Below are 17,036 nucleotides of genomic sequence, written 5' to 3' on the forward strand. Positions count from 1 at the left end.
GTTAACATAAGAATATGCATATATCGAGGCAGATGTAATTGAATAAGTGTGTCAAATATTGTATCTTAGCTATTACAATCCAGAAGTGTGTCTAGTCACACATTTTTGGATTGACAATGCTTGTGACTTGAGCGCATGGTCAGAATGTGAATTATTGGCGATATATTCTGTAGAAACTGAACAATATATGCGGAAGGAGTAGTACATCCAGGGAAGTCATATCGACAGTAACACAATATACTGAAATGTAACGCAATGTTGTGTTTCACGATACTGACTCCCAATTTGCTAAAGTATTACCTATGTGTGACTACTCCATCAGTGGAATTAAAACGAAGATATTCCGCTTAGCGGGTTCGAACTGCACTCTCACTAGCATAGGATGCTGCGTCGAATGCAACTCTCACACGCGTCTTCCATTTCCATCTAAGATATAGTCGAGATCAAACACAGACGTGTAAAATTTTAATGTGTACGTTTGCACAGATACAATCAGCTCTGTTCGCTACAAGAACTTCTCATATAATTATATCAAGACATGGTTGTTCAATCCGTACAATGTTGACCTTCAAACCTCACATCTGTTATAGAATTGTACACTCGCATTGATGCTTCTATCTATAGTGCATCATCAGCTTTCACATCCCCAACTACCACTCCTTTAAAATACTTAGCACGCGCCCTACCACAATTATGTGCGGTGCTTAACTGAACAAGAGACTTTTGTACGGGTCCTAATAGGATCCGATGCAAGGGCTGAGACTTAAAAAGCGAGGTTCCTTCACATGATAACAATACTTGCAAGTTTCACTAGTAAATTGTGTTCACACTTAAACTCCTAGGGCCCCCGGAATCTTCTATTGACGGGACTCTTTGGGTCGGCGGCATCGATGTTTGCATTCGGCAGCTTAAACTCCACTGCGACCTTGTTATTTTTCATGATGCTCAATGGATCATTCCAGGTAGGCTCGTTCTAAGCTGTTTAGTAGTCACTAACTCATACACAGGTCCTCTATAATCTAATAAATTAATGTGTAGTTTCTACTCGTATACGCTATTGTAAACTGGTTCTCTTTGTCTTTGCCCTGCGATGTTGTTAGATTTGCTCCCGTATCGAGTCGCATGCAATCGCGCTTACGCTAATCTACAAAGAATTAAGACAAAGATAGCTCACTATAAAACGACAGCTCACTATACCAACAAAAGTTGATCTCATCAAAATTTTAGTCGCAAAAGTTTAGGAATGCTTTTTTCAAATATAGCAGCATGTGCGCATGAGGGTTTTGCGAACTCAACTTTCTTTTGGCAGATCAGCCCGCACCACACATCTTTAAACTTGACTTTTCGACTGCTTCGTAGGTTGATAGAGATTTATTAGACATTTTAACGGCTTGTATCTCGCCTTAAAGTTTGTTCGTGAAGTAACTTTGCAATCGACGATGCACACCTCTCCTTCTGCAGAATTAGATATGATTGAAAATTACATTAACTACAATATTATCCAATAGGTTTAGACTACCAGTAACTCAATTGTATTTTTCTCATCGCTTTCTAGGCACTCTTGTGGCCCAACTGTGTTAAATCCGTAGCTCCATGGATGAGTCAGTCTGTGCGAGCGAAGTACTACGGTGTCTGGGGTGCCAGTCCATATGTAAGTTCAATTAACTCTTCAAGATAAATCAATGAACTGTGTAGTATAAACTGGGACCGTGATGTAGCACGGAACGAGAGTGGGGCGCAAATAGTCTGTATCTAGCACGCTCGATTGGATTGAACCACCTGCACGCAACAATGCTTGACCATTCTGTATGCATGTCTACCTGGGTGCCTGCGCTGGTGTCACGTCACGATTGCACCCACTGTGTTCACCTCTGTGTACAGTGATGAAAGCGTACATGCATGGTACTTTACGCAATCTTGTGCCTACCCTGTGCGTCGTGGGCTTCATAGCCCTTCGACAGATTAACGTGCGATTTGGCTGGCCACCTTGTCCGTGTACTCCTCTGAAAGACGAGACAGGTATCGCAGATACTCATCGCCCTTCCCTGCATATTCTTTCCATACCCTCATTTTCGACAACGCTTGTTTGGGCTAGTTTGAATTAATGCACAAAACGTTTACGGCCGTGCCTGCTCTTCTCATATCTCATATTATTTTGCTTTTACCAGTGTTGGTCGGTGTATGAATCATGTACGCGCGTGTCGAACTGACGTTTCACTCTTGTTCCTGGCCGACATACATTCTGTGAATAAATTCGATATTCGATATTGCACATTCAATACAGGTGGGCGGTGTACTAGCGACGGCATTCGCAGTGTACCTACTCGAGATTGGTGGCTGGAGAAATTGCTTTCAACTTCCGGCTATAGTTGTATGCAGTCAGATGCTGACGTGTACCTGTCATTCATGCATGTTTGCAACGGTCAAATAACTAGACGAGACTGAGAGTGCAGCTCCTGTTGTACGTCGTGCGATGGATACGTTTCCATATCTCAAACGCCCACTAAATAACAGCATGCTGTTCTTCTCTATGTTCGCTTGATATCATGCCTATATTTATCCTATATATGTATACTACCATCACATTTGTTGTACTTATAATATTGCCAGTATACGGGGAGGTATCAAAAGACGAACCTATATGCAGGATATCGCAGTCTCAATGCGTATGTTTAGATGTGAGCGAGAGCTTCTTCAAAACGAGTATATTTACTACAATTTTCGTCGTCTACACAAAAGTGGATAAAGAAAGTGGTGTAGTGGTGTATATTATTAAAAATGTAGTCTATATACATATCTATCACTAAATAGATAATATAACACATATCTCGTAGTCGAAGAAACACAGTAGGGAAGGGGTGTACTCGCTAATATACACCGTTTTGGGTATTAGCTATAGTCAGAGATAGCAGACATACACGTATGTGAACTAAGTCGAGTACATACACGCACATGCAGGTCATGTTTCTCACAAATATCTACTATTGGGCAATGCTCAACTAAAAAAAAATATTTTTTATACACAACTATATTACGCCAGGTGGCCTTCGTGGGTTTGCTCAATGTCATGTATCTCAGATCTCCAAGTGAGGTGGGTGTGGCGGCACCGAACCCATCTGCAGCCACGAGCAAGAAGATTGGTATGTTATTGGAGACGGGCACAGATAAAAGAAGTATGTGTAAGATTTGAGTTCGTTTTTATTATGGACTGTGCTATCGGATTCTAAAGTGTCAGAACAGTGATGTAATATGCTAAAGAATATATCACACGAATCCGTGGAGCTACTGAAGATTGGCTCGGCCGTCATGCTATATCCATCCCAGGGATACATTTTACACGCCCTCACTGTCGCACTTGCACTGCACACAACTTCAGTAAAGCACAACGCACACAATTCGCTTCTGGAATCATTGACACTTGGGCATACTGAGATTCGATCACCGATTAAACACCATGGCTATTCGTGTCGGCCTCCAGCTGGAATTGAGATTCACTACCCTGCTGTATGCATAACCATGCGAGTACTATTGCATATTCTTCCTTCTTCAGATATGTAAAACACTACTATTGCACATGAATAGGTTCACAAACAACGAATAGCATCTCAACAGTAGAGGCCATGACAATTCCTGGGGTACCGGCCTCTAGTCTCAGTTTCTTTTTCATCAAGCTCACGCGATACGCCCTTATGATGTGGCTGCCACTGTATCTCACAAAGGTGTGTGCCTTATCTGCGTATCGGACGTTATTTCGGTTAATAGGGAAGTGGCTTCTACATCTCAAAGTGCGATGTGTGTCTCATCAATTCATGGCGAGGATCAGATACGATATGTAAGCATTGGTGGTATCAACGGACATTGTCTATGGTTATGCTCCACCCTCCCCCTTTGAGCTTTTTCATATCTATGGGTATGCCACTCGACCGTAGTAAACACCACCCCATAACTCGTACCTGCATTGCAGTGTAGTCAGTGTATGGTGTTTTAAGGTTTCTCGTATGACCAATCTGCATTCGACGGCTCATGCAACGCTAAATTAGCTATTTTCTTTTTAAAGCAGAAGGTCGTGGCGCAGCAGGTTTCTTCGGCATCTGCACCTTGCCATTAAGCTTTAGTGCAAACCTTATAGTGTTGTTCGGACAAATAGAACCAGTACACCACCTCAAGGCTCTCATAGCTGTTTCAACCGTAGTTCTCTGTTATTTACATGATATAGCCTGTGCGAATGCACTTGAGTGGCAATACACTCTACGCCTTGTGCCTTGCTCTGATGACACAACACTCTAGCAGTCACATGGGAACCATTTTGCTAGTATTGGGTATGTATATTGGACTCCAAATGTGGTGGCCCTCCAGAGATATACCCGAGAAGTGTTAAACTATACCACATGTTATTTCCCTGGAATCACGCAGTATTCCTTGGCTCATGATCGCAGCCTACTAATCTCAAGCCGTGCTTGATATCTGGGAATTGACTCACTAATTGACTATTTATTCTTTACCTTTTTCGCAGGTAGTGCACCTCCCTGAGGACACTGCCGGGTTTCTGTCACTGTGTTTCGAAGTTGGCGGCGCTATCTCCGCTCCGTTCGCTATGCCTGTGTGTTCATACTTTGTGAACGGTCGCTTAATCCGGGGAGTGGCAATCTACCAGGTCACTATGGGGGTAGGTGTACTGTAGTCATGGAAGGCGAGTCATACCATCAAGTGCGTATACACACTTTCAATAGGCGAGGGACTCTTGCTTGCCTCTTTAGGAGTGAAATCACGAGTCCTTGCGCGACATTCTGTGCATAGGAATCAGCGCATACATGGTGCATGCATGCACCTATAACATCAGCTATGTTGCAGAGATTCATTGATTTGAAAATGCTGAATAACAGTCACATTTCGCCCCGGCCACGTGCGTGACGAGCAATACATGCGGCATGACAGCGACAGCTTCTCTTCCATCACAATAGTATAAGTCCTTTTGCTTCGTGTTGAAAACCACATGCTCACACAGCATCTCTTATCGATAAATCTGCAGCGCAGGCCGTAGCCTATACTTAAATATACAGCTTTTCTTTGTAGCGTAGCCATGCGTTGCAACCGTCAGTTGCAGAAGCATCTGGTTCGAATCATTCAACGCGTTTTGATTTCTATACTATGCTCATGCAGGTGATTCTGGTAGTATTCATTCTGACATCCTCCTACGGGAGTCTGATGGTCATGGCGCTGTGTATAGGTATCGCAGGAGTGTGTTCTAATTCGTGCGACATGTTGCTGAGTGGGCCCATAGCAACAGACTTTGGCGAGATCGATGGCATGAATGTTCAGGCAACTGTGGCCGGCCTCATTAATGGTGTGTGTACATGAATTCGGAAAGTAACGATACAAATGCGTGTACACATGCGCAGCTGATTTTCCTATATTCAAACATGAGTGTTGCACTATCTACGACAGTGAACGTGAGTTAAGATAGGTGCAATTAGATACAAAGTAAGTGTTTGTTAGTAATTTTTCGTGGAATTTATGCTTGTGCGTATAAGTATGCATGGGCTGCATATGGAGTTCGTCCAAAACTATTGGCTTTGAACGCACCTATGAAGATCTTTCTATCTACATCGATCTATTGCATGCCGAAGAATAGATATATATAAGGGCATAGAATGATATTCCCTAAAACCGACAGCGACCAAGATCTTTATTTGGACGAAAAAGACAATCTATAGTTTTATTTTACAGAGGGTGATCCAGAGGTAATGTGCACGCTTGCCTATTGTAGTTCCAACTTGTCTACTTACCGTATACTGCAACAATCGACTCCACGCTTATCCGTTGCGCGATCGCCCACAGGCAATCTCGTGCGGCTACAGGATCTCGTTAGTTTTACGCCGCACTTCGGCCACGCTATGGATTTGTTTCTTGTTAAAATGGTGTCTTACATCTGCACTTGTACTTTGCATGCCCTTAATATTCCAGGAGTGGGCTGTCTGGGCAGTGTGCTGCAGGGCTTGGTCATTGGTGGTGTCTCCGACACTTACGGATGGGAGTATGTTTTCTACTTTATTATTCTGCTCTCATTTGCCGCTGCCGCGGTGCTCGTGCCAGCATTCCCTGTCGACGATCGGATACAGATGAAAAAAACCATACAACTTCCATGATGCAATTAGTAGGCTGCTTCTATTGAAAAGAGATATATATATATATACATATATAAACTCTGTTCATAGTGAGTCTCCACGCAGTAGCTAGTACATTGTTACCACAGGGATGGTATCGGGAACGGGCTACGTGGGTGGGGACGTAGTTCTTCGGCTCGTTGCTTGCCTTTTAGATTTGATAAGCATCGCGTTCAATAACGACCAACATCCAACGTCTGTCATGTGTTCAGAAGGACAGTTGAGCTGAAATTCGTATAATGATAATGCAGAGGCTGAAACATACCCTTCTGCCTGTTGTAGGAGGCTATGGTAACTACATTGCATATGCAATACCTGCTCAGCGAATGGTTGGCTAATCTGAGGTGGCATTTTATAGTGTTTTTGACGCCGAAGTTGCTATAGACTTGAATACACGTTTTCGATGGATGGGCTTGATCTTAGCTATCTTTTGAGCGTGGCTTTTTGCGCATAAAACGTACACTTCTGAACTTATTATAAGTCATGATAGGTACATATATTTTTGTAATGGCATATCTACGCATATTGTGGTATCGTCAACCATATTATGATAATCTACCGCTCATATACACAAATGCTTGATATGTACACATAAGTATGATTATCTCGGTAAAATTTGCAGCGGTTCTCGAAACGCATTCCGTACGACTGCACTGCAACTATGTAACCTCGCATATCAAGCCGATTCAGTTATAATTGCAAGGATTTAAAAACAAATATACTTGCAAGGATTAAAAATGAGACTTTACCTCCAAGCAAAGTATCCTTGAATATAGCCAATTTCGGATAAATTTGCGTGTAAACCCTGCTGAACGAGATTCACACCAAATCAACCGTAGACTCTTACAACCGCTGGTTCTTGCGTGCAACTACTCAAAGTCTGCCTCGCTGAGAACAAGCCGGCTAACAAATGCTAGTCGCTAGGTCCATAAAAAAATGTGTGTGAAGACTAGGATATGAGTCAGATGAAGAGAGTGGATTATTATACATATATGACTAATTTTGTTGATTATACAATACTTGTTCAGACCACGCTTATCCTTATACCTCGCAAGTCGTTCATGCCGCTTCAACAGCCGCCGACCCCAAGCACCAGGTGTATGAACTACTGCAGCCAGTGCATAACATGGCTGCCCCTTTTAGCCGAAAAAAAACCCCCCCACCAAAATCGTTTAAAAACATTTGTTATGCTTGACAGAACAGTGTCGGCATCGATGCTTCAGAACGGGCGTTGGGTCCCAGCTCACTCCTCTAGAAACGCACACCGATTCCAACAATTGCCAAATATATATCATACTTGGTAGAAACTGCAACATGGGAAGGGTTGGGTCGTCAAACCCGATCCGAGAAACAACAATGGCAAATTGTACTTAGAAGGGTATGGTATCTTTGATATGTGTCAAATGCCCACACTTTATTGCTAAAAGTGGTCGATCGATCTTTATAGATAATGTTTATTGCAGCGGAGATACTATTGTGGGCAATACGCCGTACAATGTGCGACTTGCGAGTGTACTAAACGAAGTAAAACGAGAATCTTTCTTATTCAATGAGCAGCGAATAATCACTCGGATACTGTGATATGTTTACGGGTAGCTACCCTTCTGGCTTCCCTGATGCACTGTTTAAAATTGGCAATTGGATGATTGTTTTTGTGAATCGAATAATTTAGAACTGAATTATGTAGTGCACAGCGTGACATTCCTTCATGGAGTCACGGAGCTACATATTACTCATCGGAATATTTAGGAGCTAGGGCCATATATTGATTATTGATTGTATTCAGGCCGCGATTAACGATTTCGAGGACGGTTGTTATTGTATGTGCCAACAGTCAACAACTTTATACGCTGGCGGTATAGCGCCATGTCTCACAGCATTCGGTGATATGGGTAGTCAATTCACACCCATGACATTCGAAGCGCTGTATCACTACAAATTGGTAGACCAAGCATCTTCTTACTACTTAGTACGCTCGGCAGGTCACTGTGTTTCTTGCCACTCCCCGCTATCAACGACACCTTAGTCACCACCGGATTGAGCGGTGGTCAGCAAATGTGATACAGTAAATAGACACGTTTCCTAATAAACCCGCTGAGATGGTAATTATTCCACTCTACACGGCGGAAGATAAGTTGAGTCTCTACAAGCAGTGAATAGAATATGTATTCATCCTCTACTTTACTCTCTACCTTGCCCAGTACTACTACTCAAAGTATTCACCCTCTACTTCTGACTGAAATCCGAAACTAGTGCACAGTGCACACTCATTGGATTGATCTACTGACTAGAATATATTGGCTTACTTCGCTTTATTAAGGCATAATGCAGTGATGGCACACAAGAAGCAGGGGCATGTCACATTAGAATATGCACTATACGATATCGTGCTCGGAACATAAAAGCTTGTGGGCGTTTAATCACTGATCAGGCGCCAGTTGCGTTCTTATGTACTTTACAGTTCTAATTCAGCTCGTACAAACTGATTACGCTTATGGAAACTTTGCCGGTTCTGGTATACGATTCTTACTATCATGTTATTTTCTCTACTTCTCAACATCCCAACACTTGTGGTAATCACGTAGGTCTAATTACATACTATACATATACGTACATGTAGACAAGTATGTTTACAGATTTAATATGTATTATCATCTTATTTGCGGCGGCGGAACAAGGACCGAAACTCATACCCCTTTATTTATCACAAGGGCGTGATATCCAACACCATCGTTGCAAATATAAGCGGAAAACAAATATATAACTGTATGCATATCCTTAAAATCACCATTTATCTAGTTGTAGAACTTTTACCATTCTTGTCGGCATAGTCAACTGTGATAGACGCGGCCACCTAAAGATTGGCAGCATGATAATGTTGAATTGTAAAATTATAGAAGCATTTTTACTATTCTGTCGTACTCCTTTATTTTCCAGGTACTTCCGACATAATTCGAATATTGCATGTATGGCACTATTTTAATCATTCATCAACTCATCCTCTTCAACCATCATTTATCTAATTGTAGAACTTCTTGCCATTCTTGGCGTAGTCTACTAGGATCTGCGCGGGCTTGAACTGCTCGCCGTACTTGTCGCTGAAGCCGTTCATCATATCCACGAACTTATCGGCGCCCATGGCATCCACGAACCTGAAAGGTCCACCCAAGAATGGAGGGAAACCAATGCCGAATACGGCTCCAATATCTCCATCAGTGGGCGACAGGATGATGTTATCCTGAAGACAGAAGGCGGCTTCGTTGATGAAACGTGACACACAACGCATCTGCAGCTCTTCGTCCGAGATGCCTGACGAGTCGATACGGCCAGCGCTGTACTTCTTGATAAGCCCCTCGATCTCTGGGTTTAGACCTTGGTTCTTACCCTTCTTATCGTAAAGGAAGAAACCCTTGCCGGTCTTCTTTCCGTGGAACTTGGCGTCAATCATTTCTCCCAATAACGCGGGGTCACCTCCGATCATACGGTTGCCTAAGTGCTGTGTGAGATACAACTGTACCTTACCGGCGACATCGATTCCTACGTTATCCGCAAGACTGATGGGACCCATGGGCCAACCGAACTTCTTCATAACACTGTCGATGCGCTCGGCAGGCACGTTCTCCATAGCCAGAGCCATAGTCTCGGCCATGTAAGGGGCGAGCGAGCGGTTGACGTAAAAACCAGGGACATCCTTCACAACAATGCAGGTCTTACCCTGAGGAATGAGCAAACAGGTAGGTGGTATATTATTTAGTCGGCGACATTGTATACTCACGAAATCAAAGAGAACACCTACGCTTGTATAAAAGCACTCATCTGGAAATTTATACGCGGATGCTACCACCACCGTTTCAGTAGTGTGTAGAGATACCATCAGATAACAAAAAAGCAAGTATTTCTCAGCACTATATATACCGACAAAGTGCAGGGCGTGTGCTTACATACTTGCTTATTACCAGCATCGAAAGCAATAGCGGCAACCTCAGGAAGAGTCTTCTCGTGCGTGATGATTTCGAGCAGAGGCATCTTGTCTACAGGTGAGAAGTAGTGCATTCCTACGACTCTCTCGGGGCGCTTGGAAGCCTTGGCGATTTCTAGTAATGAGGATACAAATTCATTTTAGTTTTTGCTACGGAGAATAAAACCATCACTACATCTTGGTAATATACATAAAACAAAAACATCACAGTATGTATGTGTACAAGGGCCTGATTGTAGACGCCTTCACCAATCGCACTCAGGCAGTGTGTTCGATAAAACATTGGTTGTCCGTCCATAAAAGTTTAAGCCTGTACTTTCTACCACAGAGCAGAATGTCCAACATTGTACAGTATCAAAAAAATACAAATGAACCATGAGGTTAGACATACCACCGATGGGGATGGCGGATGTGTTGGTGGCGAATACGCAATGCTCGGGAATGTGCTGCTCGACCTCCTTGAGTACTGAGTGCTTGACAGCCAGATCCTCGAATACAGCCTCGATAACTAGGTCAGCTTTGTTGAAGTGCTTCCAATCCAAGGTAGTGTGCACGGCAGTCATCTTCTGGTCGCGTTCGAACGGGGTCATAGTCTTGCGCTTGGTTTTACCATTAAGACCCTGTACGAGTTTATAGATTGCGAGACTCATCAGTAAATACGAAGAGATTGCATTGAAATTGACCTGAAAAACAAACCAGCACTAATATCTCGTGCGCCGTGTCATGAGATACCCATCAAGAAACTCATCGTTGAGCATATGTGCACATGGTTCTGCCAAGCATACCACGTACATAACGCACACACACACTCTTTCCCAGGCGTAGAAGTGACTATTAGCCATTCTTCATATCGTTGACACACAACTCCCAATACTCAACTAATTGGTTACTAAATTTACGCAGTCTCAGATACCCCTCCGAACCTACCTTGAAAATCTGCTCCTGTCCACGGGCCAAACCCTCGGGACTGGTATCCTTGAGCGTGACGTCGAATCTGTTCATGGAAACCTCACCAATACCAGCGCCCATAAGGCCGGCACCAATAACAGCAATGTTCTTGGCGGGCTTGTCAACTTTACCGAACTGTTTGGGAATCCTCTTGCATGCGCGCTGTCCAAAGAAGATGGACATAAGTCCATCCGCCTCTGTATATTTAAGGACAACGAAAGAAGGATGGTGAATGATACAGAGTTGGGGCGAGGTGATGATAAACATTTGTATGCAATCAACAAGCGTTCTCCGATACTTTGGACTTACATCAAGAATCGCGCTTGAGATATATACATATACACGCATGTGTCACCTCAAGTGCGCATGTATAAGCTCCGCCTAGATATACCTGGTGTCTGTGTTAGCTCTCCGAATCCAATGGCCTCCTGTCTGAGTCCGGCTTCGAATCCTTTATCCAGACCAGCTTCGACAGCTTCGATTATCTTGAAGGGGGCGGGGTACTTACCACCAGTAGATTTCATGACCTACCCAAGGACAGAGACCAAACTCAGCGTTAGTGATATAGATCAAGTATGAGAAATCGGATTCAGCCCACATTACGAGTATGCTTGACAATGACACATAAGCATCGCCCTCGTATAATTAGAACTGTAAGCTAGCTTGCTGATGCGGGCGTCTTCAGTTAGCAATGAAAACTTGAGGGGTATGATGCACACTCACCTGCTCGCGCGCCTTCTTGAAGATGATATCACGTGTATATTTGAAGTCGTTGGTGAGGTATCTCTTGAGGCCCTTGGCAGAAGCTATCGTCAAATCACGGTTGATCTTCTTCTTGCCGTCAACAATGTCTTTAGCACTCTGTAAATGGGGCATGGGGTATGATAGCACACTGTTATTGAGTAGGTTTAAATGGGGTGGCAGTGACGTGATACTAATAGGGGCTAGGGCTACAAGTACAGAAGTTGGTATCGGATGCATAGCTATTGGTAGTGCACATTCGCCTGAGCCAGTATATACCATAATCTCATACAACATTCTTAACATCACCCCAGGTTGCTGGAAACAAGAGACCAAGCATAAGCCTACCTGGATGGCACACTTCTCTAGGTAGTCAACGGTATTCTGGCCGGCGCTGTTCAAACCTAGACCGATGGGCACAACGAGTTCATCTACAAGTCCTGCTTTCTTAGCCTTCTTGGCCTGGAGCGACTTTCCAGTCAACATCAGTGGCAGGGCCTGGTCCAAACCAATCAGACGGGGCAGGCGTTGTGTACCTCCACCTCCGGGTAGTAGACCAATCATCACCTGTAGGTGGTAATAAACATAATGTGTGAGGAAACAATCCAGATACCCGGAGAACATAAGTGGGAGTCTTCAAAAGGTTCACCTGTAGGTGGTAATAAACATAATATGTGAGGAAACAATCCAGATAACTGGAGAGCATAAGTGGGAGTCTTCAAAAGGTTCACGTGTACGCAAGCCTTCAGCGTTGCCGATAAAATAGGTTCAGAAATGCGATATCTCCGCCATGGACAGAAGTAGAAATCAGTTACAGCAAAGAACAGCTCAAAAAATCGACAACGGTATACAAACCGAGTGGGTAACTCGCGTTGGGTCGTACAGTTCCGCATGCATCAACTCACAATGCTACAGACTTACATACCTCTACAAGACCTAGCTTGGTCTTGGGCATATCCGTGGCGATACGGTAGTGGCACGACATAGCCAACTCTAGACCACCGCCTAGGGCTTCTCCGTTGATGGCAGCAATGAGCGGAAGGGGTCCATCGGCCATACGGTTAAACATAACGTGTCCGTTCGCTGCCAATTGCGTGGCCTGTGTAAGGGTTGATAGGATCGTACGGTGAGAAAAACGCAGTGTTGGATGTGGAGCAGTTGAGTATAAACTATACCACGGCCCTGTCGCTTGCCCCGGGTAAAGACACAATATAAGAAGCTCAATTGAAGTGCCATGCTGGCTGTAACATTATTTTTAAACAATGAATGACGCTATCAAACTGGCATAGTTCATAAGCACGACATAACGTAGACTGGGAGGAACCAATTCACATGATTTAACCATTTTCAGAAGCAGCCGAATACCGAAATCCAGAGTATAACTAGCGGTCCACCAATGTCTCTAGTGCCATGCCAGGCGATCACGAGGAATGCTGATGCACATACTTCTCTCCCAACATTCCCCGACACCGTTCACGACATACACAGGCAATTTGTGCTATTCCATATTGAGCTTTCAAGCATCAAAATAGGCATATCACGTGCAATAAATGAGATACACACTAACTGTACACAATAAAATCTACAACGCGCGCATACTGTGCGTGCGTAATATCTTCATTGTCCCTTTGTTTCATCGAACAGTAACCCATCAAACACTCTTATTTGGTATGAAGGAATCGAACAGTGATCCATCGAACACTCTCATTTGGTATGAAGAATACATACCCATAAAAACAACTTTAACATAAATGTCATGTATATGCGTACACCGCAACACACGGATACCATGCCAAATCATAAGACATACATGACTATATGTATGCAAGTATAACGATGACTCACCTCTTGCGCTGAATGGCATTTTTGAATCATCTGGATATCGGCACCGGCCACAAATCCACTGGGCTTGGCAGACATGATCACAGCCGCTCGCACACTGGAGTTAGACGACAGATCCGAATAAACACTCTGGAAATCAGCCATGAGCTGCTCGCCGAGTGTGTTGACCTGAATTGTGAAGCATTTAGGATGTGATACCATCAGTACGAGCACACTACTTGGTGTGCACGCTTATGGCTAGACAAGTGTGTGTGATATGTGAACGTGCTGCAGTATTTTTCGATCCATTCGGATGGGTACCTTGCGTTACTATGTTCTCATAAAGCAGTCTTTTTTTTGTACAGCAGGTGCAGTTCAAGACAGGGGGGAAAATTTCTCCGTTCTGCAATGTTGTTTAGTGTAGGTTTGTACACGCCTGCAGTCGATATGACAAGCATTACAGTATATACGCATACTATGAGTAGTCCTGTATTACTGTAAGTATCTGCCATCACAATAGAAAATACTGAACGATTCTTAAATGCATATGTCAATCTCCAAAACACTCACAAGCACTTACGGGCCCGGGACAGTCTAGCTTCACCACAGCGATGCCGTCCACCACCTTGACGGACATGGTCTTGTAGTCAGCGCTAGCTGCCGCCTTAGGTGCGGTCTCAGCAGCAGTGCTGGCCATTGTGCGACGACCTTTTGTTGTTTTGAAATTGAGACAAATGCAAGTTTTAGAAAGGATAAAGAGGACAAGGTATGTATCATACAAATAATCTTCTAGATAAAAAGATATGTACTATGCAAATGAGTTAGATGTCTGCTCATTTTGTACTGATATGTGCTATGTCTACCTGTCTGTCCCGGTATCTGGGTTGAAAGTCTGTGAACCATCCTATGTGGAAGCGACACATGTGACAAAGCAAATCGATTACTCTATCCAATCGACCCCAAAAGACGCTTACTAGACAACACCGTGTATGCGTTATATATATATATATATATATATATACACACACATATATATACATACATACACACACACACATATATATAGGCAGCTTTTATCGCACTAATTAATAAACAGACACTTTTCAATCCAACTAAAGCTAGGGCCACTTTTATCAACGCCATGTACGATTTGATGTAACTAGGTTAATAAGAATCACATCAACGCCCCACTGTGTCTGTGAGTCGTGTGTACTTGATTTGATTTTGGCGAACCGCAACAATTAAAGGATCTATTTGATCAGCTCACCTAGTATCAAGAACAGTATATACAGCAATACTTTGTCTACAGAACATTCTCCGAGTGTACGCTGTGCGAATTGCAACGACAACAAGTTATTTCCCACTTAACCATCCAAATATCATACGTGCATATGATGTGATTGGCGTATTGTAGCGTTCACATGGTACACCATAAGCCTAATAAAGCCCAATATATCGATAAATCTTCTCACAGTTACTACATGACTGCATCTACCACGTTCCCATTCATTGTATACACATGTATGTAAACATGCTTAGAGGTTTCTTACCTGCAAGGGCCACTGCCTGGGCTACCAAACGCGACCTAGAAAACATAGTCGATATATGCCACGCGATACACAAATTAGTGGGTATGTATGGTGTATGGTATATCTCGCCGCGTATTCCTCAATATAAATGTATGTAAATTTTTGGTCGAAAAGTATGTATACACAGTCACTCACACAGGGGGAAAGTCTTGCCATAGTCCAGGCACCAGACTCTACCAAAAATAAATAAATAATAATCACTATTCATTGAAAATTGAAAGTGAGAGATGTCACAGTCTGTCACATGATTTGACACTCCGAGGTGCAGGAAGTATAAAACGTAAAACAATTTGTACCCAAAACTAGTTTATGCCCCGTGGTAGAAGATCAGCTCAATACTGACGGGTTTATAAACGTATTTTTGCTTTATTATTATCCTAAATTTCCAAACAAAGTTGAAGGGTGATTTAAAACCTAAATTTCAGCAGCAGTATGTTTGAAATTTGATATAGGTAAATCATACGGCACTGACCTGGGTATACGGACATTTGAATAATATGAGACATAATCTGGGCATTTAAAACTGTATGTTTTTATTTCTTGTTGTTTTGAATTTTTTGAAGTTCCACAACGATAAAGTGAGCTTTGGTTGAGATAGTATAAGTGTGATCCTATTGGCCTATAGAGTTTAAGCGGGCTGTTAAAAAATTTCGAAAGAACTTTCAATTTTTAAGGGGGTATGAAACATGACAATAACGTGACATCTTTGTTGTCAAGGACTCAAGGCGACAAGGGGGCAGGCCGTCAAGTCGGGCAGGGTGATGGTAATTCATAAATTCAGCGTATACGTTTTCATTTTTTTTAAACGTTGTGACGTGAAAGCGGGATAGAAAAGGCCTGACCTACTATTCAAGACAATAGGAGTACATATAGGACTATCTGATAAAATAGTTCTTTGTACTGCACCTCAGAATCCAAACAGGACACCCACGTCAATTATACAGGACAAACACAAAAGTACAATCTGAGCGTATGTATGTGTTGTTATAAATATACTTTGCAACGTAAACGTGAAGATTAGGCCTGGGCAACTGGGGCAAGCTCTATAAAAAGAATTTATTTACCTCTCCCTCTCCCTCTCGCTCTTTCTCTCTCTCTTTCTTTCTACATACTAGCTATTTATTTAAAAAAAATTCATTACTAATAAATAGGATTCGACAATATAGTAAATGTGTCTCTCACTCACAGTGGAGCGGAGTGACGACTAAAATTTAAAACACAAGTATTAACAACTGACGAGTCCTGTGTGACACATCGCGGGCTGACACGCCTGACAGCAATGTAATAATATTTTTAATTTTGATACTTTTATAGATTAATAACTCAATCTCCGATTTGCTTTTGCATTCATAAGAGAGTAAGAAGCGACAATTCGACTGTCGTGTCGTGTGCTGAACCACCGTAGTAGAATTATATTGATATTTCTAACGTGTATTTAGCAGTTTTTTTGATAAGACTCGCTCACAACGTTTGTTACTAAGAGGTCTTTAGTTCGTTTGTACGTGCGAAGACAGCTATGCAGTCGATAACTGATATGGCAGGAGCCGTAAAATGGTTTGAATCACTGAGCTCGGCGCAGAAACGAGAAGCTTTGCTACAGTTTGCGCACTTGACCCCGACATACACATTGAGCAATCTACACGAAGAGATAGGCAAGTATGCGTATGATTGATTCACCTCCTGTGATACATCAAAATACACAGCGGGAAAATTTAGAGTTTAGATATAGATACAAGAGGCCAACTTTATATTATGTATCTATGAATCTTTGTATGTATGTATATACAAATTTGA

The 17,036-nt window shown here is 42.8% G+C and overlaps 2 protein-coding genes across 2 annotated transcripts; one reads left to right on the top strand and one right to left on the bottom strand.

Moving 5' to 3' along the window:
• Window positions 1–842: 842 nt before the first annotated feature.
• SARC_01784 (hypothetical protein) lies at window positions 843–6,611 on the top strand. The gene is made up of 8 exons (XM_014304488.1): window positions 843–962; window positions 1,556–1,651; window positions 2,285–2,371; window positions 3,041–3,140; window positions 3,583–3,719; window positions 4,514–4,666; window positions 5,161–5,344; window positions 5,965–6,611. Exons 1-8 carry the CDS (start codon window positions 891–893, stop codon window positions 6,144–6,146), a joined length of 1,011 nt encoding a protein of 336 aa, XP_014159963.1. The 5' UTR covers window positions 843–890; the 3' UTR covers window positions 6,147–6,611.
• A 2,330-nt stretch (window positions 6,612–8,941) lies between these two features.
• SARC_01785 (hypothetical protein) lies at window positions 8,942–15,383 on the bottom strand. The gene is made up of 11 exons (XM_014304489.1): window positions 15,204–15,383; window positions 14,234–14,361; window positions 13,678–13,842; window positions 12,758–12,931; window positions 12,181–12,399; window positions 11,815–11,952; window positions 11,483–11,618; window positions 11,071–11,288; window positions 10,535–10,763; window positions 10,110–10,258; window positions 8,942–9,879 (listed from the first exon to the last, which is right to left on the bottom strand). The coding sequence occupies exons 1-11, from the start codon at window positions 15,247–15,249 to the stop codon at window positions 9,184–9,186; spliced, it is 2,298 nt and encodes a 765-aa protein (XP_014159964.1). The 5' UTR covers window positions 15,250–15,383; the 3' UTR covers window positions 8,942–9,183.
• Between the last annotated feature and the right edge of the window lie 1,653 nt (window positions 15,384–17,036).

This window comes from Sphaeroforma arctica, assembly GCF_001186125.1.
Source record: "Sphaeroforma arctica JP610 unplaced genomic scaffold supercont1.74, whole genome shotgun sequence".
Taxonomy (NCBI): domain Eukaryota; class Ichthyosporea; order Ichthyophonida; genus Sphaeroforma; species Sphaeroforma arctica.